At 40.7% G+C, this 25960-nt stretch overlaps 1 protein-coding gene across 5 annotated transcripts in view; it reads left to right on the top strand.

The window, feature by feature from the left end:
• The window catches only part of TMTC1 (transmembrane O-mannosyltransferase targeting cadherins 1), a 224026-nt gene that overhangs the window by 157314 nt on the left and 40752 nt on the right, over positions 1–25960 (top strand). For all 5 annotated transcript variants that reach the window (XM_036889221.2, XM_036889219.2, XM_036889217.2 and 2 more), the window contains 2 exons: positions 478–591; positions 13407–13550. In XM_036889221.2, the coding sequence (XP_036745116.2) occupies positions 478–591; positions 13407–13550 (258 nt within the window). The remainder of the gene's footprint in view (positions 1–477; positions 592–13406; positions 13551–25960) is intronic.

Genomic DNA, 25960 nt, shown 5'->3' with positions numbered 1-25960 from the left:
AATTAGCCCAGAATTAGTCCACTAGAAATGTTGATTTTCAATAAATTAACTTAGTAAAGGGAAGCCAGTTTACAGTTCATCCCTCTTGTAATGACTTATTTTTGTAGGCATTCTCAATTTTTTTAAAAGGGAGGTGATAAATGAATGAAGGCAGCAAGGGAGGGAAAAACTGAGTTAATCTGAGCCTGCAGGTTTGTTCTCCAGAGAATTCTGTCTTCCTGTGTCCCGCCACCCTGCTTCACAGGCAGTTAGCATGCTTGTATCGTTGTGTGTAACTGGGTGCTGCCTTCATTGTTTTCCATAGAAGCATGTTTAATAACTCATATAATTCAGAAATTTTGGAAAACTTGGCGTGGATGGATGCAACAGACATTTCAAATACAGGCTTATGCAACAGTGAGTAAAACATGAAAGAAACCGACAACATTCCTAAACAGTATTTTTTGTTGCTCTTTTTGAAAAAATTGTTAATTTTAGGTCTGGAGTCCAAACTCTGCCCCACAATGCCAAGGTCCACTACAACTACGCCAATTTCCTGAAGGACCAAGGTCGGAACCGGGAAGCCATTTACCACTACAGCACGGCCCTCAAGTAAGCGTCCACTCTTGTGCTTTTCAGCCCTTGTTTATTTCACTCACTCCTCCCAGTATCTGGGGGGCCAATAAACTTCTCTCCCCTTGGAAGTGGTTTACGTCCTGGACTTCCATGCTCTGGCTCAGTGTTCAAGTCTGTTGTAAATGTGGGAACTCTGCTTTGCTTCTGACTCTGGAGTTTTCTTGTAAAGGTTTCCATGGCTGCACATTATGCAAAGAAGTGACACTCAGTTGAATACATGCATGCAGGCAAACAGGAGTTGGTTGTCAGAAATATACTTGTAATGTCTCAGGAAATTTTCTCCAATGAATTCTTCTCATTCTAGGCTTCCCACTGTCTGGATGGAGTTATATGAGGTCATCTACAAAGAGAAATGAAATACCCTGGAAGTTGTATTAAGTAGAAAGAAAATGAGAAAACACTTGATTAATATTTGGGGAATATGTTAATAAGTGGTGTGTGTTTGTAGACATATGTCTATTTGTCTATATAAATATACAAATACATACGTGTATTTATTTTAAATACATACATGTACATATATAGATGTACACATGTACAAACACACACATATTTCAATATGAACTGCTCTGACCTTTCTTTGTACTCATGGACTGGAAGAGATTATTTCAAACGTGACTTAGGTATGATAAAGATAAGATTTAGAGGGTGCATGGCTTTAGATATGATTAAGATAAGATTTACGGGTGATAAAGAGAAACTAAAAATGTAAGCTCTGCATGACCAGCGGCAGTCTGGATTGTTCTTAGGTACTGTTTTCAATTGCAATTCCGACTTTCAAGATGGTCTTCTCTAAAAGATCCCAGATAATAAATGTACTTAACCTGGAGCATATAGAGCACATGATAATCAAACACAGCTCACAGCCCTCAAATGTAGGCAAAGTAAAGCAAGATGAATCCTCTTTTTGATTGAATACTACAAGGCTCTTGGAAGCTTTTTGAAGAGGTTTCCATGCCCCTGCAGATTGCCCCACATTTGAATTTATCAATCCTGTTCCACTTTGGAACATGCTTAAAATATGCACACTGAACAAATCATACATTTTGCTGAATATTAGCATTGTCTCAAAGCTTCGTTTGAAATTGTCATTCTTAAAATAACTGACCTTATTTTGAAAATTATCCTCTTGAACAGTGTTTTTACATGCAATAAGTATACTGTTCATCAATAAATATCTTTTAGATTTTAGGGCCTGTTATGTAGTATTCAATATGGCAAACATTTTAAACTAGACACCCATGTTCATTCTTAAAACCTCTTCCAAATATTACACGAAATGTAAGTCACAGAGAAAAATTTTAATGAAGCTTTTTATTGAGGAAAATAAGTTTTTATTAAGGAATAGAAGACAGTTTTTAAAACTTAATAAAGAACTACATTCTTTCACTGGAAGCCAATTTATCCAAATGTTTACAGTGCTTATCTCTGCTTGGTGAGATTATGGTTTAATTTTTTTCTTCGTACTTTTCTTTTGTGCTCCAGATATTCCACGATGAGCATGTTTTACTTTTGCAATGAGGAAATGTCATTTTTAAAAAGGCATATTCCTTCAAGGGTACAAATAAAGTGTTTGGGCTTTAATGATTAATTAATGTTTCGGGATTTTAGGTGACATTCTTGAAGGCAAGGAAAGACCAAAGTTTGCCCGAAAAATATTGGTTGGAAGGAAGTATGTCGGGATCTTTTAAAATTTATTTCATTCTAACATACTGCTTTCTGTCAAGTTCAAACCGAAAAATAAGGCAGGCCCTAAGGCACAGCTTGGGGCAAAGGTATAAATTAAGCAAAATTTGCTGGCAGCCGATTTTACAGGATTATGGTAGCTCTTTGGGTACCACTGCTTCTTTCTGTAAAACAATAAAAAGAAATGTTTGCTTCAGCAACTGTGCTTCAAGAAGGAATATGTCCCTGGAGAAATAGGAAAAAACAATTAAAGCTGTAAATATACTGCATGGTAATTAGTGAAATATTTCATCTTCAGACCAGGCTCAAAATAAAGTGTCATCACTGCCATGTGAATACCTCTGTGATGACTTTTTAATGGATGTGAGGTTTTGTTTTTTTTTTTTAATGTAAATAAATTGTCCATCGTTGTGTTAGAAAAGGAAAATACCAGGACTATTCTATCCTAAGTGACTAGAAGATTGCCCTTATTTTGACATTGTTCCTTCTTTGTGAAAGCTGCTGACACGGGGTTTCCTCCCCCTCCCAGCTGCTCCATTCTCTCTTCACCTTCAGAGTATCTGGTGTTTTCCATATTTGCATATAGCAAGAAAGAGAATGATTAGGGAAATGCGCGGTTAAAGGCAATACTATCAGAAATCTGCCCCAACAGTTTTCCATTCCTGTCCTAATGACTGTGTGAATCCCAAAGGCAGTGGTGAAATTAGTCCTTAGGGTTGTATCCATACCAGTATTTCTTTGGCTGGCTGGACAGTTCTAAAAAAATAGCACCGTATCAAGTTGGGAGTTATACATGGCATGTATATTCTGCTTCTTGTAAACTTTATTCTATTTTTTTAAACAGCGTGTTCGTACCGCTGACTTCTTTGCCTTTTGGGGTGCCTCACTGATGGCATTTCTGTATTACAAGGGAAATCTCCCCTGAAATGCTGCAGCTGAGGCTTGGGATTCAGATTTAAGACCCAAATCATCAAAAAGAAATGTTAGAAGTTTCTCCTTCAATCCTTGACAAACACAGTGTTAGTTTTGCTTTGCTGTGAGGGGGCAGCTCTCATGTTTATACCTGCTGGGGTATGTAAAGCTTAGGATTCTATGTGCTGGAAAATCAGACCACTGCCATATGCCTCTCGAGCCTCCTGGCCGTCCAGGCTTCTACCATTCTGCCTTATAGGACCGAGTAGGAAGTCCAGAGACCACCCAGCACTTCAGCTCCTCTGCACAGAAACTGCCGTGAAATAACGCATCCCATAAGCCCAAAAGGAGAGGTAGTGGCCTTGCTGAATCAAGTGCAGAAGGCACTGAATTTGTACGTGCCAGTGGTTTGTTGGTTAGCTTAAAAAGTCAGTAAATAACTAGAGAATTATAAAATAAGTTGTGCACATTCTTGAATGTTTTATTGTATCCTGAAAGTTCACATGAACATCCATTCACCAGTCTTCTAATGCCAAACCAAGTCCTTTTCTTTGAGGAAGTCTACTGATTAGAATCTGCAAAAACCACATCCATAATTCATTGCTAGGATGATCGATGTTGATACTTTCAAGTGGAATTAAGACTGAAGGTTTTTCTGATATTTTTCTTTTAGTCTTCTATAATTAACTTTACATCTAATTTAACAGCAGTTACTTTGAACAATTTTCCTTTTTTGAGTATTTCCAGAGTATTTACTTTGTTTTCATAGAGATAATCCTCTTTTTCACAGGTTTTATCAGTTTGCGACATATTTCATTGTATTGCGCAATTGCAATGAAAACTACAACTGGAATAAATTTGTTAATAAATACAGCTGACTCTTAGCAGTCATGTAACTCAACTCATAGGAGCAAAGGGCCCAGGCTTACAGAGAAAGTTTATTAAGTTGTGGGTATCCACCAATATGTTTTCTAGAGAGTAGAGAACATTTGAAAATCTGATGTTACAATTAAGAGGCCATTTTAAAAGGATTTTCACTATAGGTGACCAAGTCATGGAAATTATTTTTCATCTTTTATTTAAATTTCGTGCATAATTCAGTTGCTGGTTGGTTTAAGTGGGCTGGTCATCAAGAACACTGCATCTGGGAATGAGAAAAGGGGTTTGGCCAGGGGGTTCAGGAAGGTGTCTCCACTGTTGGCAGCCAGTTGTCCCCTGTTCCTCTGTACATTTGCTCCCTTAGATGCCCCTTCCTCCCAGGGCACTGCAATAAGCTCCTGCCACACGCAGATATGCTGATGTGTCCGAGGTGGTTGGAAATCAGCTGTGTGCAAGATTCCATCTTGATAAAAGGGCTGTGAGCCTCAGTTACCCAGACAGCTATTTTCTTTCCACAGGTATGGTTTCAACATGAAATACCCAGGAAATCATCTAAGATTTCCCCCCTCCCATAGTCCTATCCCGCAGGAGGTGCATCACCCTGCCCTGAGGGTATTCAAGTGTGCTCGGGCAGCATGGGACCCTTGGAGCAGCCCAGTCCACTCCTAGTGTATCTATTGTTCATGTTTTAAACAGAAAATCCAAAGGGAAAGAAAACTGCATTCACAGGGGGTTGAAGTCCCTGGCCAGGCTCTTTCCTATTGACGTAACTAAAAGGGGAGAAGATGCTTACAGTGGCCCTGTGCAAAAGCAATCTGCCTTCGCTATTTAATTAGCTAACACATGAGCAAGGATAGAACTAAAATCTTTCTGACTGGCATTTTTAATGTATGAAAGAGAGACTTGCCATGCTAATACTCTTTGTGTTCCCTCCTGCGTGGGTAACAGACTGCAAGGAGATTCCATTAGAGGGTGATGAGTGTATTTGAAAAAAGTGAGTAATAAAAGAGTGAGTACGGAAGAAACGCCATATCATTAGAGTCTAAAGAAATCCAACCATATCTCATTAACCTGCTGTTCGCTGCTGTCCTGAGCATATCAATAAGATTATTATAATTCCTTCGAAAAATGCTGTCTATAAAACTGGTGGAGTTTGAACTTTAAAAAAAAAAGTCAGCTTTTAATGACTATTTTTAAAGTCCTTCATTACACAGCCTATTTTGAGTGAACATTTAAAATAACTCTCATGACTACAGGTGGCCTTGGATACCAGCTGCCATGCATTTCTGGAAAGAATTAAAATTCCATTGCCATTTGTTAGCCACATTTGCCAAGTGGAGATGAGTTCTGCTGGTGTCATATTATCACTTTTAAGAGTCTAAATGTGCTTTCCAGTATCACAACTAGACGTTTGAAATTATTTTTGTTTCTTCTTATTGATGAAATTGCATTCTCACTATGTATATTTTGTGTTAATTATGTCTAGCAGTTTTACTTACTGAATACAAAGACATCAAACATTATTTCACGTAGAATTTTATTCACATTGCAGTCATACTTATGGACCAGATTTCCAAATGAAAGTTCCATTAATTTATATTGAAAAACATTTCTCTGTCTTTTTTTTTCCCTGCCTTATACCACTTTTTTACTTCAAAACCTCACAGAGGTTCCACAGGAAACAGAATCTAAGGCAGAGGCCTGCGTGCAGCAAGTGCATGAAGTGCCCTCTGGAACCCCAGGGAAGCAGGCCAGGCAGAGGGATTTGTTGACACAAAGTGCAGTTTTGGGGCCTCAGCTGCCCCTGAGGAGGCCCTGGGGCTGGAATGGCCTCTCAAGGTTGTCATGAATGGAGGCAAGAGGTGGAACCTTTACAGCCCCTTTCCAACCAATCACTGTCACCAGACAGGGTGGGCAGCCGGAGAGAGGCCATCACCTGATGCCTGGAGCCGTGCCCGACTCAGCTGGGAGCTGCCCCCACTGGGGACACCAGTGCCTCAGACTTGGGGACATCTGGGGGTGTGAAACAGCATCCACTCCACTGACTTAATTTCTGATGTCTTAAATAAGTAAATGTGACCGTTTTCACAGAAAAGCATTTAGATTTTCTGTGAAAATGAAAATGGTGTTACCGCCCTCATAGGGTCGGGCTATTATGAGTTAATTCAGACACTTGCAGCAGTCTAAACATCTAGCATGGTGGTAAACTCAGCCAGTGTTACTAACACATCCAAAACCCCGACCACTTCTCCCCACCACCACTGCCCACTGTGTCTCCCTTAAATGTCTCCGGGATCCTCTGGCCTCTCATTTTCACCTCCCCGCCTCCCTTTCAGTCTGTGCTCAACAAAGCAGCCACAGGAATGTTCCGTTCATAGCAATCCTGTGCTCAGAACACTGCTGGCCCACATCTCACTCACAGAGACAGGCAGGCCTTGTGGAGGGCTCCTTGCTCTGCACCCTGGGGCCCTTCTCAGACCTCATTTCTAGCACTTTCCTTGTTAGCTCAGCTCCAGCCACGTAGGGCCCCAGGCACATGCCCCTCGACCCTTAGCGTGTGGTTTTGTTGGCCACGGCCTCCTGCTCGGAGCTGATTCCTTTTGAGCTCCCTTGCTGTGTCGGCTTTTCTTCTATTTCTCCGGACTCTCCTCCACCCCCTTAATGGAGGCATTCTCCGGCCTCTCTCCTGGGCCGTCTTCTCTCCTCAGTCTTTCCCTTTTCCCCAAGGGACTTCTTCGGTTCCAAAAGCTTCAGTGGGCATCTGTGTGTTATGATTGCACCACATACCATTCCCCTGACTGATCGTCAGAGCCATCTCTCCAGCTGATTACTGGGCATCTCCACATACTACCCTCTGCATCTGAAACGCACCTCACCACCTTCTCTCCAAAACCTGCTCCTTGTCCTTCACTGTCCTTTCTAGTCTGTGCTTAACCAGAGTGAACTGTTCTGTTTGCAGAGTTCATTTGGTTTTGCTTTCTCTGAAACACCTTCCTTCTTCTTCCTACTTCTATCCCCTCCCCTCCAGCCCCACAACCATTACTACCCCTCCCAGTAAAGCATCATCTCCTCTGGAAAAACCTTGGTAAATATGCCACGGCTCCGTTTCTCGGGGCTCCCCCCAAGGGCTCCTGTCACCTCAGGCCCACTCATTCTGCCGGGCCCCTTTCTGCCCTGTGTGCGCTCCTCACAGTGCGTTCAAGTTAGTTGCTGTCCTTTTGCCTCCGTCTCTTCTCCTGTGGACATTCTTGACACCCAGGACTGCCTTCTCTGTACTGCCACGGGCCTTCATGAGTGCTTGATAAATGTTTGTTGAAAGAAAGGTGGACTGAATATGATACATAAGACCTTGACCACAGGCCCATTGCAGTCAGGACACTGCCGTGATGACAAGCAGTGTGTCTCCATGGGAGGGACATTCCCGGTTGGACGGAACACCGCGTTATGCAGGGCTGTCCTGCACATTACAGACATTTGACACCTGGCTCCTGCCCATTATATGGCAGTGGTGACTCCCATTCCTGAAGTGGATGTTCGCACCCGCTTCCCTCCCCACCCCTCATGATTTCCTTGGTTGCAGTTAATTGATGAGGGTTATGGACACACTTTTCCTGGCCACCATTGTCTTTTTTCCAAGTTGATCCAACCAGACTACCATTGATGCTGCAGAGCATTAGTGCAGAGAGGATCCCACGCGCCCGCTAACCTGTCACGCGGGACTTTGAGTCTCCTTAAACCCTGGAGGTAACTTTTAAAACTGCACGTGTCTGAAATTGCATTTGGTGTCCAGCGTTATCAGAAAGGCTTGGAGGAAATTGCCCTGGTGCCTGTGGGGCTCATTTCCGTCAAATGATGAAGGAGTAATGGGCTTTGGAGTGAGTGCTTGACAAAGAACATGCCTACATTCTTAAGGTGGGTAGGGTCACACGTCCTTCACATCTGAGAAGCCACAGCCTGGGAGAAACACATGGATGCAGGATGACGGAGTGTTCCCTGGGTTAGTGGTGAAGAAATAACAGAAGCTATTTTGACTGATGGGAGCAAGTCAAAGGCCTTTGACAGCAGTGAGGAAAATGATTTTTTTGGAGGATGGGAAATCCTTATGAAGAAACAGAGCTGGCAACTTTGGCCTGGCATGAGTTTATTAGGGCTGTAAAGGGAGCCAAGTAAAACCACCCAGAGGTCCTTCAATTGACCCCGAAACATTAAATGTATGTAGGGTGACAGGTAGCATGGTGGGTATCTTTACCTACCAGCTTGTTTGGCCACACTGAAGGTCTCAGCATATTGGTGACCTTGTTATTACAGAGAAAGCAACTACGGGCCCTACGTAAATTCCAAAGCACAGCTAGAAAGCCACCCATGGCTGCTGACTCCAAATACTGTTCTTTCTCCACACCAGGCCATTCCTCACCATCTGCCACAAAAACCAAATGGCACCAGGATCACCCCAAGCCTCTGAGCAAGGTTAAATTACATTCACCATTCTCTGTTTAGAAGAGTGGAGAAGTATTGAATTCAATACATTTCTCAACCACTAGAGTTAAATTCTCAGGAATCAGAAAAACTCAGCCACTTAAAATGACTCATTTCCTGAGGGCACCAGAGAGCAGGGTTTTACTCTATAAATTGTCTTGGAAAATCAATTGGGTGGAGCCCTGGATCACGCTGGAGTTCACCCACTGTGAGAGGTCAGATAATATAGGGGGCCCCACATAGAAGAGAGTGTCCCATTTGCCTGGATTGCATTTGAGGTTTTCTCCCAAGGTTGTCCATAATGGACAGGAAGGAGTATAGTGCAGACAACGTGCAATTTCAAATAATTACAGAAGCAGACCAATGAATAATGGCAGTGTCACCCAGGGGCAAGGTAGCGACACGATGATTCAAATTTTGTAAATGAAAGAATCAGCACTTCAGAAAACCAGAAACTAATGTGGTTGAAAATGTGCTGCCAGCTTCTGAAATGTTTACTTGGGTATTTTTTTAGCCTACTGGAATTCAGGTTTTATGGTTGAATTTTTTCCCAGACATATTTTTCCTTTGGATTCTTTTTTTTTCTCCTCTCAACAGGAAATAGAAAATAAATATTTGACCTTAGCATAGTTAACCTCAAATAAATTAATGTGTGGAATGAAAATCAGACAAATAAATCAGGGTGGGTATATTCCGCAAGGAAATTGCAAACTGGAGCACATGAAATAATATTACTGAACAATGCAGTGCCTTTTACGGTGTTCAGTGAAAAGTTAACAGCATCCCTAGCTTTTGAGCAGATTGCACAAAATTTAAAATGAAATATAAAACAAAAGTTTAGTCAAACACATCTTGTGTCTATGTATCTTGAGGTTGATCTTGAGGTTAAAACTTAAAAACAGTAGATTAGAGAGCATAAATATAAAATGTATATACATTTTGCACACTGATTGTTCTTGTTTATAAGTAGCTTTCCATAACACTGTGCTTTTCAGAGATACTATGATTATTTTGTATGGCAGGTGACAGATTTTTCCAGTGCATACGAATCTCAGTAGCCAAGTTTTCCTGAGTATTACCTCAGTCACTGAGAACTAGTTCCTGTAAGATCAGAGTTGAATGGACTGACAATATTAGAAAAAGGAGAAATTATTCTAAATGGAAGCTCTAATTTGCAGCAGTGTATTTATTTGTTGACTGTTGACTGACTTGTATTGTTTAGGAAAAAAAAAATTACAGGAACCATCTGACTTATTAACACTTAAGAACCACAACTGCTTCTGAAGATACTTCTTTCAGTTTTTTAATAATCTATGACTTAATTTCTCCCAGCCTCCCTTTGCTGAACTGCAGAATAATGCAATAATTATACTTAAAGAATTAGGTGGGTTAAGTGAGATCATGGACAAGAAATCAGTCTAAAATGTGAAGGGTAACTAATACATCTTGGTCCTTTGGTTTCTGCCTTCTGTGTACTTCGGTGAGTGTTCTCTGCCAGGGGCTATTTCCTGTAAGCATGTTGCTGATGTTGATTCTCAGAGATAAGGGAATAGAGGGCAATAATAATGTCCTTAACTGCCTACTGGATAAACTCTGCTAAAGGAAACTCCACTGGAGAAAAATGAAGAACCCCTTGCGTGTTCAAATGGATGTGTGTTTATCAAGAATGTGTATGACTGGATATTTGAAGAAAACCTCTCCAGCTCCTAGAACTGTATCTCTATACTTAGATTTCTTTTGTAAAGAGAAAAATTAGAACTCCTTATACCCCAGAACTATTTCACAATAGAACACATTCTCTCTATACTAAATTTTAAGATATTTACCTCACTGAAGTAAAAATGATGCTAACAATACAGAAATGGCAATAAAACCCCTATAAACAATACAATGTTCAATAAGAAATGTGAGAAAGAAAATCCAGTGGCTGTTCACACTGACCTTAAAAATGTAGACTTAACGATCACCCTTCTGCTCTGCCCTAATTCAGTGAACCTTTCACTGAGGTTTTCTAGATGGGGGAAGGAATAATCACTAACAGAACTTTTATAAAACGTACCTGGAGAAGGCAGAGTCCAGATGGACTTCTGTTATTCTGAGAGTTGACATAGCAACATAGACAACTCTTAAATTATTCATTTTTCCAGTAGAAAATTCCCTTCCTGGAGACCTCAGGATTCAATTAGACCCAAGCTACTTCAAATACAGGTTTATTTTAAAAGTCAACATGCAAAATATGTTTTGTCCCTGCATAGGTCTTCTGTAAACAAGAGTATATGTCTTAAGAAAAGATCTATATCTATATAAAAATCAAAATCAAAAGTGATTCTATTTTCTGATCTGGTTGTTGAAAAATCCTCTTCATGAAATTCAGCTTTATTTCATAAGTAATGAATGCAATGCTTGCCTGTGATTAGTGAACCTAAGCAGATACCCAGCAAAAAGGATATTGCTAGCAGACCCTTCCTATTACCAGGAATAAACAATATCACACAATTTTGCAAGTGAAGAGGTGTGAGTGGAAAAAGATTAAGCGAAGCACTGTAAATACCAGCAGCGGTTCCCCCGGGGGGTTGGACTGGGCGCAGGGCCTTTTCCTGGTGCTGGCTGGCAGCGAGTCCCTGTTCTGAGCTCCACGGTTCTTGGAGCCCCGGGGCCTTCTAGAAGCCCTTTACCTCACTCTGCTTATATTTGTTTCTCTTTGCTTCCCTTCTCACTGCTTGCTTCTGTGTTTGAGTTAAGTGTGGACTTACATCCTGTTTCTGATTAGAAAAAAGAAAAGAGACAGACATTTTTGTAGTCAGTGAACTTTGGAAGTACCCAACCGTTCATCTGAATAACTGCGATCGGAGTGAATAAAAGTCCAGGAAGGTGAGCTGAGAACCAGCTGCAGCCGGTGCAGACGGGCGCCGGGAGAGGCGGATGAGCCCTTCGTGGAAGGTCTTACCGAATTTAGACTCCCCTTCCCCATAGTTAGTGCTTTTACCGCAGGCATTTATTTCATGGGCCCCAAAGTCTAAGAAAATAAGGAAAAGATCAGCGTTTAGGAAATCACCTCTTCTGAGAAAGCAGATGTCCCTGGCATGATGGCTACGACCGCTTGTCATCAGGGAGATGATGAGAATTGCTCTCAACATGTTTACTGGACAGCTCCTAAATCTTTGGGAAGTCAGAGAGCCTTCCCCAACATCCAAAAAGAAAGTTTCTCTAGGGAATTTGAGTTCTGAGTCCAGGCCGTACTGGGCTCTCTGTAACCACTTCCAGGGTGACTGTCGGACGCCAGCTTCCCGGGAGACTTCTGTGGGCTTGTAGTGAGTGGGCAGGAATGAGGGCATTTGGCCTCTCCGCATAGCTCTGGTATCCTCGTGGCAGCTCGGAGAGAGAGCCCAGGACTTGCTGTCCCTCAGGACTGTGAGGTAGGGTGTTAGGGGGACTGGTACCAGGGACCCTCAAGTTGCCTTTGCTAATTAAAGGTAGCCAGAAAGATGCACGCCACAGCTCACATGCTGCGTGAGAGAACTCCTGTCTCTCCCAACAGTCTCCATAGCCATTATGAATAATTAGGGCTCTCCAGCTTCGGGGTGTAACACTGAGCTGAACTGATGCTATTCCTTGTCCGCCGAAAGGAGCATTACTCAGAATGTCTCCCTGGAAATAGTAGTGTTGAGGTCTGTTCATAGCTGAGAGTAGGGAAGGGAGGGTTACATGGTCAAATAAACTTAGGAAACTGGGTTAAGCAAGACTTAAAAACAAGCAAACTATGGAACTTATCTTTTTTGGCCTTTTAATAGCAACCTCTTCTGTCCCCAAATTAAACTGATCTTAGAGGGTACAGAACAGAGTGGGAGGAAGCAAACATGGCATTTGATTGTCAAGAGACTTCGCAAGTACAGATCCTGTTTTTATTACTTGGACATCATTCTGTGTTAAAAGCCAGCTTCACAGACTTACTGAAAGTACTCTGGATGACAGACGTGGAACTAAGCTCTTCAGACAGCTAAATATGTCTGCTCTGCACACAGCAGAAACAACTAAACTATGTAACCGTGCTGATTTGCCTTCATTATAGTTTTGAGTTAAGGAAGTAAATTGATTCCCTTCCTTCCTTAATCAGCATAAATTTGGTTTGCTGATGGATTCCCTATCCTCCTTTCCCTTTGCCTTTGAACATAGGAATTCTATTCTCCCTTCATTGTGTAATTAGTTTTTTATTTTTAAGTGTTTGTCAAGTTTTTCATTCTGAGAACTGTATAAGGCCAGGTGGTACCAAATTATAGTAGGAGGCAAAAGGAGATAAAATAGAAAGAGCCAGGATGGGAACCCATCTGGGGGTTAAAGTTTATTTTTATGGGAAAAGGTTGTATATGTGTCATCATTCCTCAATAATGATAGTTTTAGTGATCTTCCAATCCAAATATGTTTATGAAGATCCCTCATCCAAGGGATTTCCAGGATCTTGTGTGAATAGTGGGCACTGTTTAGGCCCCACCAGACCAGAAACTCACCACGGAGGCAGTGAGGATTTTCTCTAAAGGAAGTTGAAAGTCACTGTAGGTTCTAAGAGACAAAAATTTCCTTAACCTGAGTAGATTTGCATATTATTTATTTTTGCACTATTAGGGGGTAGTTTACTTACACCACTGTCAAATACGTGCTTCTCTGCCATATTTATATGCCAAAGAGTTAACCGCTAAGATTTGACATAGGCATTCCATTAAAATGAATTCAGTGTTTTCTTTGGTTGCGTCATATCTGGGGAGGTGGAGGGGACAGCAAGCACATTGCGCCTAACTTAGAAGTTTTTGAGCAATCGTCACTTAATATTTCTAATTTTTCAGGCTCTATCCACGCCATGCCAGTGCCCTGAACAACCTGGGAACACTGACAAAAGACACAGCCGAGGCAAAGATGTACTACCAAAGGGCTCTCCAGCTAAATCCACAGCACAACCGGGCCCTTTTCAATCTCGGGAATCTCCTTAAGTAAGTAGAACACGTACCACTGATCAGGTGGCTGTGTCATTTCAGGAAATCCTTTCCTTCTCGACACTCATTTGGCCACGTTGTTGTCTCCTCTTTCAAGTTTTCAAGCTTTGGGAGGACCTTACATTCATCTGAATTAATTCTATCCCTGTCGGTCAAAAAGAGTATTTTCCACTGTGTCTCCCTAGCAGTATTATTTCTGAGACGGGTTCATAGGATTGTCTGTTGAGGGATAGGAATAGGGGAGGGTTACGTGGTCAGATGAACTTAGGAGGTACAGTTAGGCAATGAATCGTATTTATTTATTGCAAGAATCTTTAATATGATAAATGCCCTGTGAGTCTTCAAGAAGTCAATATGGGATACAGCATTTCCCCAAGTAGCCTCTTTTTGGTAGAGCATCTCCCAAATATTCCATGAATATACTTTGGGAAAACTGTTGGCCTAGAAAAAGCAGTGTGCTCCATGGGGTAGCCAAAGGCACAACCCCACTGTGTGCCTGAGTTGTACTGTTGGTAGGAAATATTCAGGCTTGCGTGGAATCAGTAACAGTAACTCTGGCTCTTAGAACGACCCTCCAGGCAGTGTCACTGGTATTTGCTTTTTGCTCACTGCCTTACAGGAGGCTGATACTGAACTAGTGACAAGGAGGTACTTTTTGGCATCATGTATTTTTTACTAATACGACATCTGGGCCTGTTGGTGATGGTACTAGCAATAGTAGGAGCAGTAATAACTGTAGTGAAAATGTTGATAATTATAGAATCTAACTTTTAAACTTAAAAAAAAAACAGGCTGACAGAAATAGAAATGAAAGGTGAAAATGTTTGGAATCAGACTGTAGTGATGCGTTTGTGCTGTTGTCATGTCAACAATCCACACACTTACCTACATGCCTCTTGGCTTCTAGAGAGCATATCTGACACCTTTAAGGCTTTGTTCTTTCATCCTCTTCCTAACAGGTTGTCTTGATTGCCTCCGTCACTTAGCATGATGCATCTTTTTCACCTTCTTGTCAACTCGTTGAATTTTACATGTATATTCAGATAGTAGATATTAGTCTATTTTCCTCTTTGAGTGTTAATTCATGCTTTTATCTAATCCCATTTGAGCTGAAGCATAGGAGTGAATTAATCACAGAACAATCTCTAACATCATATGAAGTGATGGGTGCCTTCCTGAGTCTGAAGTTTTATGTTTAGGAGTGGCTTTAATCCATATACCAGAACACCAGATCAAGGGAAGACTACACAAAAATAAATAAATGCAAGGAAAGTCCAATTGAAATGAAAGAAATCAAAATATAAATCAGCAAAAACTAAATAAGCTTAATATCTCAAAGTAGAGAATTCATTGTTAAAGTTTGATACAAATATGAGAATGATCAGAGACAATTAAAAATGAAGTATGCACTATGACAGAAAAGCAATTTTTGTACTAGTAACTCCCTTTAACAATTATAACAAGAGATGTGGGGAAATTGAGTCCTAATTACTATAGATAACTAGTTCTAGGTCAATTGGATGCTTTTACTGTAATATTTTTTTGAGCTCTTATTTCTGTATGTGGAGTTCTGAGGACTCCTCTTTTAAAATTATTGTTACATTTGTGTATGTCTCAACTTACTTACAGCCTAAATAACTTAATGGCTAGATAAAATCCTGTTGATGTCTCTTGAGGTATCTAGATTATAGAGTACTGATTTCAAAAAGCATATAGGAGAGTATTTTTTCCAAAGAAGCCAGCTTTAATGGCCTGGATGCAAAATGTCAGCTGTTAGGAATGATGTCCTGCAGCTGTGATTATCATATTGCGCTGAATGTGACTATACGTGAAAACCATGGCAGAGATTCTTGTAAATTTCATCTTGCCAAGACCCAAACCGAAGATATACACTCTGCCCTTCGTTTTCCAATTCACGTGTTATTGCCACCATCTATTATCTTGAACTAGTAAATGTGAGTCAAAAATACAAGGAAATACATTTTGGCACTGGTTACTTTTCACAGTAGGAGGGACACCTGGATAACGAACAGGATTTTTTTTCACTCTCTTTCAGTAAAATCAACTTGATGGTTATCCAAACCAGGAATAATGCTTTACATGAGTGTGACACAGTAGTTTTCTGAGTATTTTTTGTTTTTAATGAAGCCCTCCCAATGACTGTCTGTAAACTAAAAAGGGAAGAAGAGGAGGTCACCAAGACCCTGAGAAGTAAGGTGCCTTGTACAGAGGTCACCTTCTTTCCCACCTGCTCCTTCGCTTTGCACCACAGAGCCAAGCGGCTATATCTGTGTGGAGTATTCCTAGAGTCCAGTAGGATAAAACCATAATAATTGGTGACATTTATGTAATTTTTTACAGTTTCCAGGTGTTTTTTAGACCCATTACTTAATGCAATCTTTAAACCAATCTACTGTGAGAATCATGGCCATCCTCATCCCCATCTTACAGTGAGGGAGCCGAGGTGAGATTTCCTGGGACCTGGGTCTGGGTTCCAGCAGATCCGGGACTGAGTCCCTGCCCGTGGACTCGTGTCCCATTTGTTTTCCATTTCCCATGCCTCCCAGCAAGCTCTCCAATCCCCAGATTACTTAATGTTTAGCTACTTAATGGCATGTGACTGCCTCTTGGGAGAAAGGCCCTTCCTGTTTGCCCGAAGGAAACAGTGAAGTGGGTTTACGTTGTACCCCGCATTGGCAGAGAGAGGCGGCCTGCGAACAGCAGAGCTAGTCCCTTCGGATAACTTGCGTTTTACATCTGCTTTCCTTAATGTGGTTCTGCTACGCGGTACCAGTGGGTCAGAGGCAGGAAGAAGGTAAGAATATTTTACGTTTGGTTTGATTTGATCCATTTTATTCTTCAAGATTTGCACCCTACCTAATACTTACGAGGCAGTTAACTTTTTTTAATGGTGCCCTTTTTTGTAAACTAGTACTTAACGCCCATTCTAAGGACCCAACTTATCTCTTTAGATATAAGCAGTTTAGATTTGATCACCTCTGAGAGGAAGGCCCTAGTCACTGTCCCTATTTTATAAATGAAGAAACTAGGATTTGCAAAAGTACTGTGCCAAATCCCTTTCTGAGGAAGTAGGAGCCGTGGGAATTGAACCTATGTCTGTCCAAGTGTACCTGCCCATAATCACCACACTTGACTGCCTCCTCGTGGCTCAACCCTCAAAACAGGGCACACCCTTGACCCGCACCAACAGAACCATACTGAGCACCAGAATCTGTAATTGGAAATTTTCAGGTGGTCACATTTCAAAACATTTTATTTTTATTTTTATTTTTTTTATATCTTATGCAATGTTTATATTTTTATTTGCTAAGTCCAGCACCCACCCCCCTTCCAGATATCTTTTCCAAATTCTCACCCACCTAACAGAGGAAGCTCCGATCCCCTTGAATTCCAGGATTTTTGTTTTTTCTCTATGGTACTTCGTATTTAATTTTACTTCTTTGTAACACTGACTCTTCATTTCTGTGAGACTGAAAGCTCCACGTCTTCTTGCATTTCTGTCTTTCCATCCGGGATAATTTTCCTTCCCACTCCGTGGTATTCTTCAGATATTCCTTCAATGAGAAGCCATTTCAGTTTTTGTTCTTTTGAATATATCTTTGTCTCTTTTGGATTTTCTTTGTGTTCATCGATGATATTATTTGACTCTTCTGGCATCCTTTGTTGCTGTTAGTCCATTCTTGGGTTCTGTGATTCCGCTGCTGTTTTGTTCCTTCAGTTTTTCCTTTGTTCTTATATTCCACAGATAAGTGAAACCATTTGGTATTTCTCTTTCTCCACTTGGCTTATTTCACTGAGCATAATACCCTCCAGCTCCATCCATGTTGCTGCAAATGGTAGGATTTGCCCTCTTCTTATGGCTGAGTAGTATTCCATTGTGTATATGTACCACATCTTCTTTATCCATTCATCTACCGATGGACATTTAGGTTGCTTCCAATTCTTGGCTATTGTAAATAGTGCTGCGATAAACATAGGGGTGCACTGATCTTTCTCAAACTTGATTGCTGCGTTCTTAGGGTAAATTCCTAGGAGTGCAATTCCTGGGTCAAATGGTAAGTCTGTTTTGAGCATTTTGATAAACCTCCATACTGCTTTCCACAATGGTTGAACTAACTTACATTCCCACCAGCAGTGTAGGAGGGTTCCCCTTTCTCCACAGCCTCGCCAACATTTGTTGTTGTTTGTCTTTTGGATGGCAGCCATCCTTACTGGTGTGAGGTGATACCTCATTGTAGTTTTGATTTGCATTTCTGTGATAAATAGTGATGTGGAGCATCTTTTCATGTGTCTGTTGGCCATCTGTATTTCTTTTTTGGAGAACTGTCTGTTCAGTTCCTCTGCCCATTTTTTAATTGGATTATTTGCTTTTTGTTTGTTGAGGTGTGTGAGCTCCTTATATATTTTGGACGTCAAGCCTTTATTGGATCTGTCATTTTCAAATATCTTCTCCCATACTGTAGGGTTCCTTTTTGTTCTGTTGATGGTGTCTTTTGCTGTACAGAAGCTTTTCAGCTTAATATAGTCCCACTTGTTCATTTTTGCTGTTGTTTTCCTTGCCCGGGGAGATATGTTCAAGAAGAGATCACTCATGTTTATGTCTAAGAGGTTTTTGCCTATGCTTTTTTCCACGAGTTTAATGGTTTCATGGCTTACATTCAGGTCTTCGATCCATTTTGAGTTTACTTTTGTATATGGGGTTAGACAATGGTCCAGTTTCATTCTCCTACATGTAGCTGTCCAGTTTTGCCAGCACCATCTGTTGAAGAGACTGTCATTTCGCCATTGTATGTCCATGGCTCCTTTATCAAATATTAATTGACCATATATGTCTGGGTTAATGTCTGGAGTCTCTAGCCTGTTCCACTGGTCTGTGGCTCTGTTCTTGTGCCAGTACCAAATCGTCTTGATTACTATGGCTTTATAGTAGAGCTTGAAGTTGGGGAGTGAGATCCCCCCTACTTTATTTTTCTTTCTCAGGATTGCTTTGGCTATTCGGGGTCTTTGGTGTTTGCATATGAATTTTTGAATTATTTGTTCCAGTTCATTGAAGAATGTTGCTGGTAATTTGATAGGGATTGCATCAAATCTGTATATTGCTTTGGGCAGGATGGCCATTTTGACGATATTAATTCTTCCTAGCCACGAGCATGGGATGAGTTTCCATCTGTTAGTGTCCCCTTTAATTTCTCTTAAGAGTGACTTGTAGTTTTCAGAGTATAAGTCTTTCACTTCTTTGGTTAGGTTTATTCCTAGGTATTTTATTTTTTTTGATGCTATTGTGAATGGAATTGTTTTCCTGATTTCTCTTTCTGTTGGTTCATTGTTAGTGTATAGGAAAGCTACAGATTTCTGTGTGTTAATTTTGTATCCTGCAACTTTGCTGTATTCTGATATCAGTTCTAGTAGTTTTGGGGTAGAGTCTTTAGGGTTTTTTATGTACAATATCATGTCATCTGCAAATAGTGACAGTTTAACTTCTTCTTTACCAATCTGGATTCCTTGTATTTCTTTGTTTTGTCTGATTGCTGTGGCTAGGACCTCCAGTACTATGTTAAATAGCAGTGGGGAGAGTGGGCATCCCTGTCTAGTTCCCAATCTCAGAGGAAAAGCTTTCAGCTTCTCGCTGTTCAGTATAATGTTGGCTGTGGGTTTATCATAGATGGCCTTTATTATGTTGAGGTACTTGCCCTCTGTCCCCATTTTGCTGAGAGTTTTTATCATGAATGGATGTTGAATTTTGTCAAATGCTTTTTCAGCATCTATGGAGATGATCATGTGGTTTTTGTCTTTCTTTTTGTTGATGTGGTGGATGATGTTGATGGACTTTCGAATGTTGTACCATCCTTGCATCCCTGGGATGAATCCCACTTGGTCATGGTGTATGATCCTTTTGATGTATTTTTGAATTCGGTTTGCTAATATTTTGTTGAGTATTTTTGCATCTACGTTCATCAGGGATATTGGTCTGTAGTTTTCTTTTTTGGTGGGGTCTTTGCCTGGTTTTGGTATTAGGGTGATGTTGGCTTCATAGAATGAGTTTTGGAGTATTCCCTCCTCTTCTATTTTTTTGGAAAACTTTAAGGAGAATGGGTATTATGTCTTCTCTGTGTGTCTGATAAAATTCCGAGGTAAATCCGTCCGGCCCGGGTGTTTTGTTCTTGGGTAGTTTTTTGATTACCATTTCAATTTCTTTGCTCGTAATTGGTTTGTTTAACTTTTGTGTCTCTTCCTTGGTCAGTCTTGGAAGGTTGTATTTTTCTAGGAAGTTGTCCATTTCTTCTAGGTTTTCCAGCTTGTTGGCATATAGGTTTTCATAGTAGTCTTTAATAATTCTTTGTATTTCTGTGGAGTCTGTTGTGATTTTTCCATTCTCATTTGTGATTCTGTTGATTTGTGTTGATTCTCTTTTTCTCTTAATAAGTTTGGCTAGAGGCTTATCTATTTTGTTTATTTTCTCAAAGAACCAGCTCTTGGTTTCATTGATTTTTGCTATTGTTTTATTCTTCTCAATTTTGTTTATTTCTTCTCTGATCTTTATTATGTCCCTCCTTCTGCTGACTTTAGGACTCATTTGTTCTTCTTTTTCCAATGTCGATAATTGTGATGTTAGACTATTCATTTGGGATTGTTCTTGCTTCTTCAAGTGTGCCTGGATCGCTATATACTTTCCTCTTAAGACTGCTTTCGCTGCGTCCTACAGAAGTTGGGGCTTTGTGTTGTTGTTCTCATTTGTTTCTATATATTCCTTGATCTCTATTTTTATTTGTTCATTGATCCATTGATTATTTAGGAGCGTGTTGTTAAGCCTCCATGTGTTTGTGAGCCTTGTTGTTTTCTTTGTAGAATTTATTTCTACTTTTATACCTTTGTGGTCTGAAAAATTGGTTGGTAGAATTTCAATATTTTGGATTTTGCTGAGGCTCTTTTTGTGGGCTAGTATGTGGTCTATTCTGGAGAATGTTCCATGTGCACTTGAGAAGAATGTGTATCCTGTTGCTTTTGGATGTAGAGTTCTGTAGATGTCTATTAGGTCCATCTGCTCCACTGTGTTGTTCAGTGCCTCCGTGTCCTTACTTATTTTCTGCCCAGTGGATCTATCCTTTGGGGTGAGTGGTGAGTTGAAGTCTCCTAAAATGAATGCATTGCAGTCTATTTCCCCCTTTAGTTCTGTTAGTATTTGTTTCACATATGCTGGTGCTCCTGTGTTGGGTGCATATATATTTAGAATGGTTATTTCCTCTTGTTGGACTGAGCCCTTTATCATTATGTAGTGTCCTTCTTTATCTCTTGTTACTTTCTTTGTTTTGAAGTCTATTTTGTCTGATATTAGTACTGCAACCCCTGCTTTCTTCTTGCTGTTGTTTGCCTGACATAGGTTTTTCCATCCCTTGACTTTTAGTCTGTACATGTCTTTGGGTTTGAGGTGAGTTTCTCGTAAGCAGCATATAGATGGGTCTTGCTTTTTTATCCATTCTATTACTCTGTGTCTTTTGATTGTTGCATTCAGGCCATTTACATTTAGGGTGACTATTGAAAGATATGTACTTATTGCCATTGCAGGCTTTAAATTCGTGGTTACCAAAGGTTCAAGGTTAGCCTCTTTAGTATCTTACTGCCTAACTTAGCTCGCTTATTGAGCTGTTATATACACTGTCTGGAGATTCTTTTCTTCTCTCCCTTCTTATTCCTCCTCCTCCATTCTTCATATGTTGGGTGTTTTGTTCTGTGCTCTTTCTAGGAGTGCTCCCATCTAGAGCAGTCCCTGTAAGATGTCCTATAGAGGTGGTTTGTGGGAAGCAAATTCCCTCAGCTTTTGTTTGTCTGGGAATTGTTTAATCCCGCCATCATATTTAAATGATAGTCGTGCTGGATACAGTATCCTTGGTTCAAGCCCCTTCTGTTTCATTGTATTAAATATATCATGCCATTCTCTTCTGGCCTGTAGGGTTTCTGTTGAGAAATCTGATGTTAGCCTGATGGGTTTCCCTTTATAGGTGACCTTTTTCTCTCTAGCTGCCTTTAAAACTCTTACCTTGTTCTTGATCTTTGCCATTTTAATTATTATGTGTCTTGGTGTTGTCCTCCTTGGATCCTTTCTGTTGGGGGTTTTGTGTATTTCCGTGGTCTGTTCAATTATTTCCTCCCCCAGTTTGGGGAGGTTTTCAGCAATTATTTCTTTCAAGATACTTTCCATCCCTTTTCCTCTCTCTTCTTCTTCTGGTACCCCTATAATACAGATATTGTTCCTTTTGGATTGGTCACACAGTTCTCTTAATATTGTTTCATTCCTGGAGATCCTTTTATCTCTCTCTATGTCAGCTTCTATGCTTTCCTGTTCTCTGGTTTCAATTCCATCAATGGCCTCTTGCATCTTATCCATTCTGCTTATAAACCCTTCCAGAGTTTGTTTCATTTCTGTGATCTCCTTTCTGGCATCTGTGATCTCCCTCCGGACTTCATCCCATTTCTCTTGCGTATTTCTCTGCATCTCTGTCAGCATGTTTATGATTCTTATCTTGAATTCTTTGTCAGGAAGAGTGGTTAGGTCTGTCTCCTTCTCTGGTGTCTCTGTGATCTTGGTTTGCCTGTAATTTTGTCTTTTCATGGTGATAGGAATAGTTTGCAGAGCTGGGACGAGTGACAGCTGGAAGAACTTCCCTTCTTGTTGGTTTGTGACCTTTCTCTCCCCCTTTTTGAGGCGCTGGGTTCTCGCAGGTGTGGATGTGGTCTGGATGTTGTCCTGTGTCCTCTGGTCTATTCTAGGAAGAGTTGTCTTTGTTATATTTTCATAGATATATGTGGTTTTGGGAGGAGATTTCCGCTGCTCTACTCATGCTGCCATCTTGGCTCCGCCTCCTCAAAACATTTTTTAAGAAGTTAATTTTAATAATTATTTTACTCAGCCCCAATCTATCCAAGATATTATCATTCTAACATGTAATTAGCATTAAAGTTAATTTTTAAATTGAACATCTAAAAATGTCTTTGAGTCAGTGTGCATTCTTTTTTTATGATCTTTAACGTCTACCATGCTTTATGCTTACGGCACTTCTCAGACTAGTCATATTTCACGTGTTCAGTAGCCATATGTGGTGAGTGGCTACTATATTGGACAACACAGATCTTTATTAATGACCTTGGCTTTGAGAGAAATGTGAGTCTGTGTCTAGGCCAGAAGCTCTAAATAAGATGTGATTCTGTCAGAGCATCCCAGAAATCTTCCGGCACTGCGGACACATTCCATTTGAATTCTTGGCATTATGTGATACACAGCTTTAGACCTGGTCATAGTGGTGGACTTCACTGGGTGTTATCCAAATATATTTGGCCTCTTTCATGACCATTTCACTGGATGTTTAAGCGATTTGATTATGATTCTGTGTAGCACATTATAGTGTGACAGATTGTTAAGAACAGCTTTCCATGCCAGCATTCTTAATTTATATTAATTATGGTTGACTTTGCTTGGAACCTAAAATATAGAAGAAAATAGGCAAGATTAGCATGAACTTTTTATGGCTGCAAGGAGCCCTGATGGCTCAAGAGACTGTGATTGAGACCTAAATTCAGCGCACAGGAAAATATTCTGTGACTGCGGGGTAAAGAGTTGCTGGTGTCTGTTTCTGAAACAGAGGATGCAAAGAACCCCTGAAAGAATTTTATCATACCTCCCTCACCACTCAAACTGCCTGCCACTCACATGATAGGATATGGGTGTTATATGAGTGTTAAAATAAATATTACAATCAGAACTCAGAGGAAAACAAAATAGAATGTCTAATTATTGAACTAGGTAGAAGATGAACTTGGTAACAGCATACATTTGACTTTCTTTAGTCTGATCCTTTAGAAAGTTGAACTTCTAAAGAATGAAGGGACACAGAAAGAAGGGTGGCATCCTCTTTGAACTATATTTAAATGTTCGGTATAAATTTCCTTGTAGCTTTGGCACTAGCCATACACTTTTTATTTCATAAAAAAGAAGTTGGTATACTTATGATAGGAGCTCTCTCCTTCTTTACTTGTTAACTGAAGCCATCCAAAATGCCATCCCACTGGGTAAAGAAAGCCTCTTTATGCCCCTTTGCACCACACCAGGGTGTCAACTTCAGGTGGGTGAGTTCAGCATCCTCCTCTTGGAGTGAAATTCCCCTCCATCCCCCTCCCCCCGGTGTGACCTATTAATACCCAGTTAGCTCCAACCCTATTCATCGAGTCTCGACCCCATTACAGTCCCTCAGCCCTTCACCTTGTGTCAGTCTCCCAGCTCCTCTGCCACCTCTACTCCAGGGCCCTCCAGTCCTGCTCTGTGTGAGGCACTCACCAAATGGCCGTGCCCTGGGCTTTCTATCTATGCACACCTTTTCATTCCCTGGTACCTGGACCCCGAAATGTTCCTCTTTGACCATAACCACTTCCCTGTTGCCACCTCGTAGCTCTTCTCTGTGCCCTTTAGACCTTTTTTTTAAAGTTCTCAGAGCAGGAGCTTTTATTTTTTAAGTGTCGTTGGTATGCAATCTTATACTGGTTTCAAGTATACAACACACAACACAGGGGCTCAACAGTTACTCATAGTATTAAATCCTCACCCCCCACTAGTGCAGCTACTATCTGCCAATATAGGGAGATGTTACGGAATCATTGGCTATATTCTCCACACTGTACCGCTACCCCATGACCAGCTTCTATGATGACTGAGAATTTTTGTGCCCCTTTATCCCCCTCACTCTCCCCTCCCGTCCACTCCAGCTCCCCCACGGTGACCACCGGCCCCTTTTTAGTGTCTCTGAACCTTTAGACCTCACTGTTGACATACCTTCCATGACGAGCGTTACTCCTCTCTTACTCCCTCATTTCTGCTGGCCCTGCTCTTTGCTATTATTGGCATCTGTTTGCTGAGATTTTTATGTTCATAATTTACAGCCCATCTCTAATTTGTCTGTTTCATTAATACATGTGACACTGACTTAGACTTTCACACCTTGATCACCATTTACCAACCCGACTTGGCCTCCACCCCAAGGTACCCCACTGCCTTCATTCTGCTTTCCCTGCACCTGTATTTCTCTAGTCTTTTCCATTTTCAACCTTCCATACCTACCAGGAGCCTTTTTAAGCATTTTTTTCCTGGTCAGCTCCTCCCCACAGTTGAATATTCAGGAATAAGATTTGAGCTTTGGGAGACAGCAAACTACTGCAATATCTGATTTTACTGTTGTATGTAACCTAATGCTTTTTTATTGCACCACACCCACTATAAGGCAGTTTTCTCCTCTGTTGGGAATGTATCCCTTGGACCCTCGCCCAGTCTGTCAAGTGTTGGAAGTGAAAACACAAATCTAAGTAGGAATGAAACGAAACAGGATCAGGCAGGCACTTTAGAGATTCATCCCTTATGGTCTTAGAATATCTCCCAAATAGGATCTGTTTTCTTAATAGGTACATCCTCTGTTCCCCTCTTCAGTGCCCATATACCCACCCAGAAGACAGCATCATCCCTTAATTTTACTCAGAATATCAAGTCATTGAAGGGGGATTTTTGCACCTTTCCTGTCTGTTACCTCAAAATTTTCTTTATGTTCACAGACTCCGTTTGCTCTTCTGTAAGAGAAGGAAATGTCTTGCCTCCTTAACAAGGCTAGTGCTTAGACCCATGTGTATGGGGTTTTCTTTTAACTGAGGCATAATTAACATGCAAGAAAATGCACAAATCTTAAGTGTTCAGTACAGGGATTTTTGACGATTGTATAAACTCTGTAATTACCCCCAAAATAGCATATAGAACATTTCCATCACCCCAGAAAGACCCTTCATGCCTCTTTCCAGTAAATGTTCCCCTCCCCTGAGGCAGTCATTGTTCACCAAAATTCGTGGAATGAGCCTGTTTTAAATTTCATTTAAAGGTGGTCATTTACTATGTACTTTTTTGGCATCTTGATTTTTTTGCTTAGCCTAAGTTTTAGAGTCAACCCTGTTGTTCCATGTTACTTTTTTTGATTGCTGAGTAGTATTTCATTGTATAATTATGCTGTAATTTGCTTATCCATCTTCCTGTGGGTGGATTCTTGGTCTGTTTACAGGTTTGAGTTAGGAATAGTCATGTTGTGAGTATTCATATCCCAGTCTTTGTCTATTTTTCTTGGGTAAGTATCTAGGGATAGAATTGTGAGTGTTGTTTCTTTAATATTTTAAGAAACTGCCAAACCATTGTCCAAAGTAATTGTGTGACTTTACACTCTGTCAGCAGTGATGAGAGATCCAGTTCCTTCTTACCCTAACATTTGGCGGTGTCAGTCTCGTCTCTTAGCCATTCGTAGGCATGAGTGTGAAATCCAAATGTGTTCTTGATTTTATTTATTTCCCCTTCCCCCTTCCATTATCAT

The sequence above is a fragment of the Manis pentadactyla genome, chromosome 14 (assembly GCF_030020395.1).
Source record: "Manis pentadactyla isolate mManPen7 chromosome 14, mManPen7.hap1, whole genome shotgun sequence".
In the NCBI taxonomy this organism is placed as follows: domain Eukaryota; kingdom Metazoa; phylum Chordata; class Mammalia; order Pholidota; family Manidae; genus Manis; species Manis pentadactyla.
This window is presented reverse-complemented; position numbering and strand designations above follow the sequence as displayed.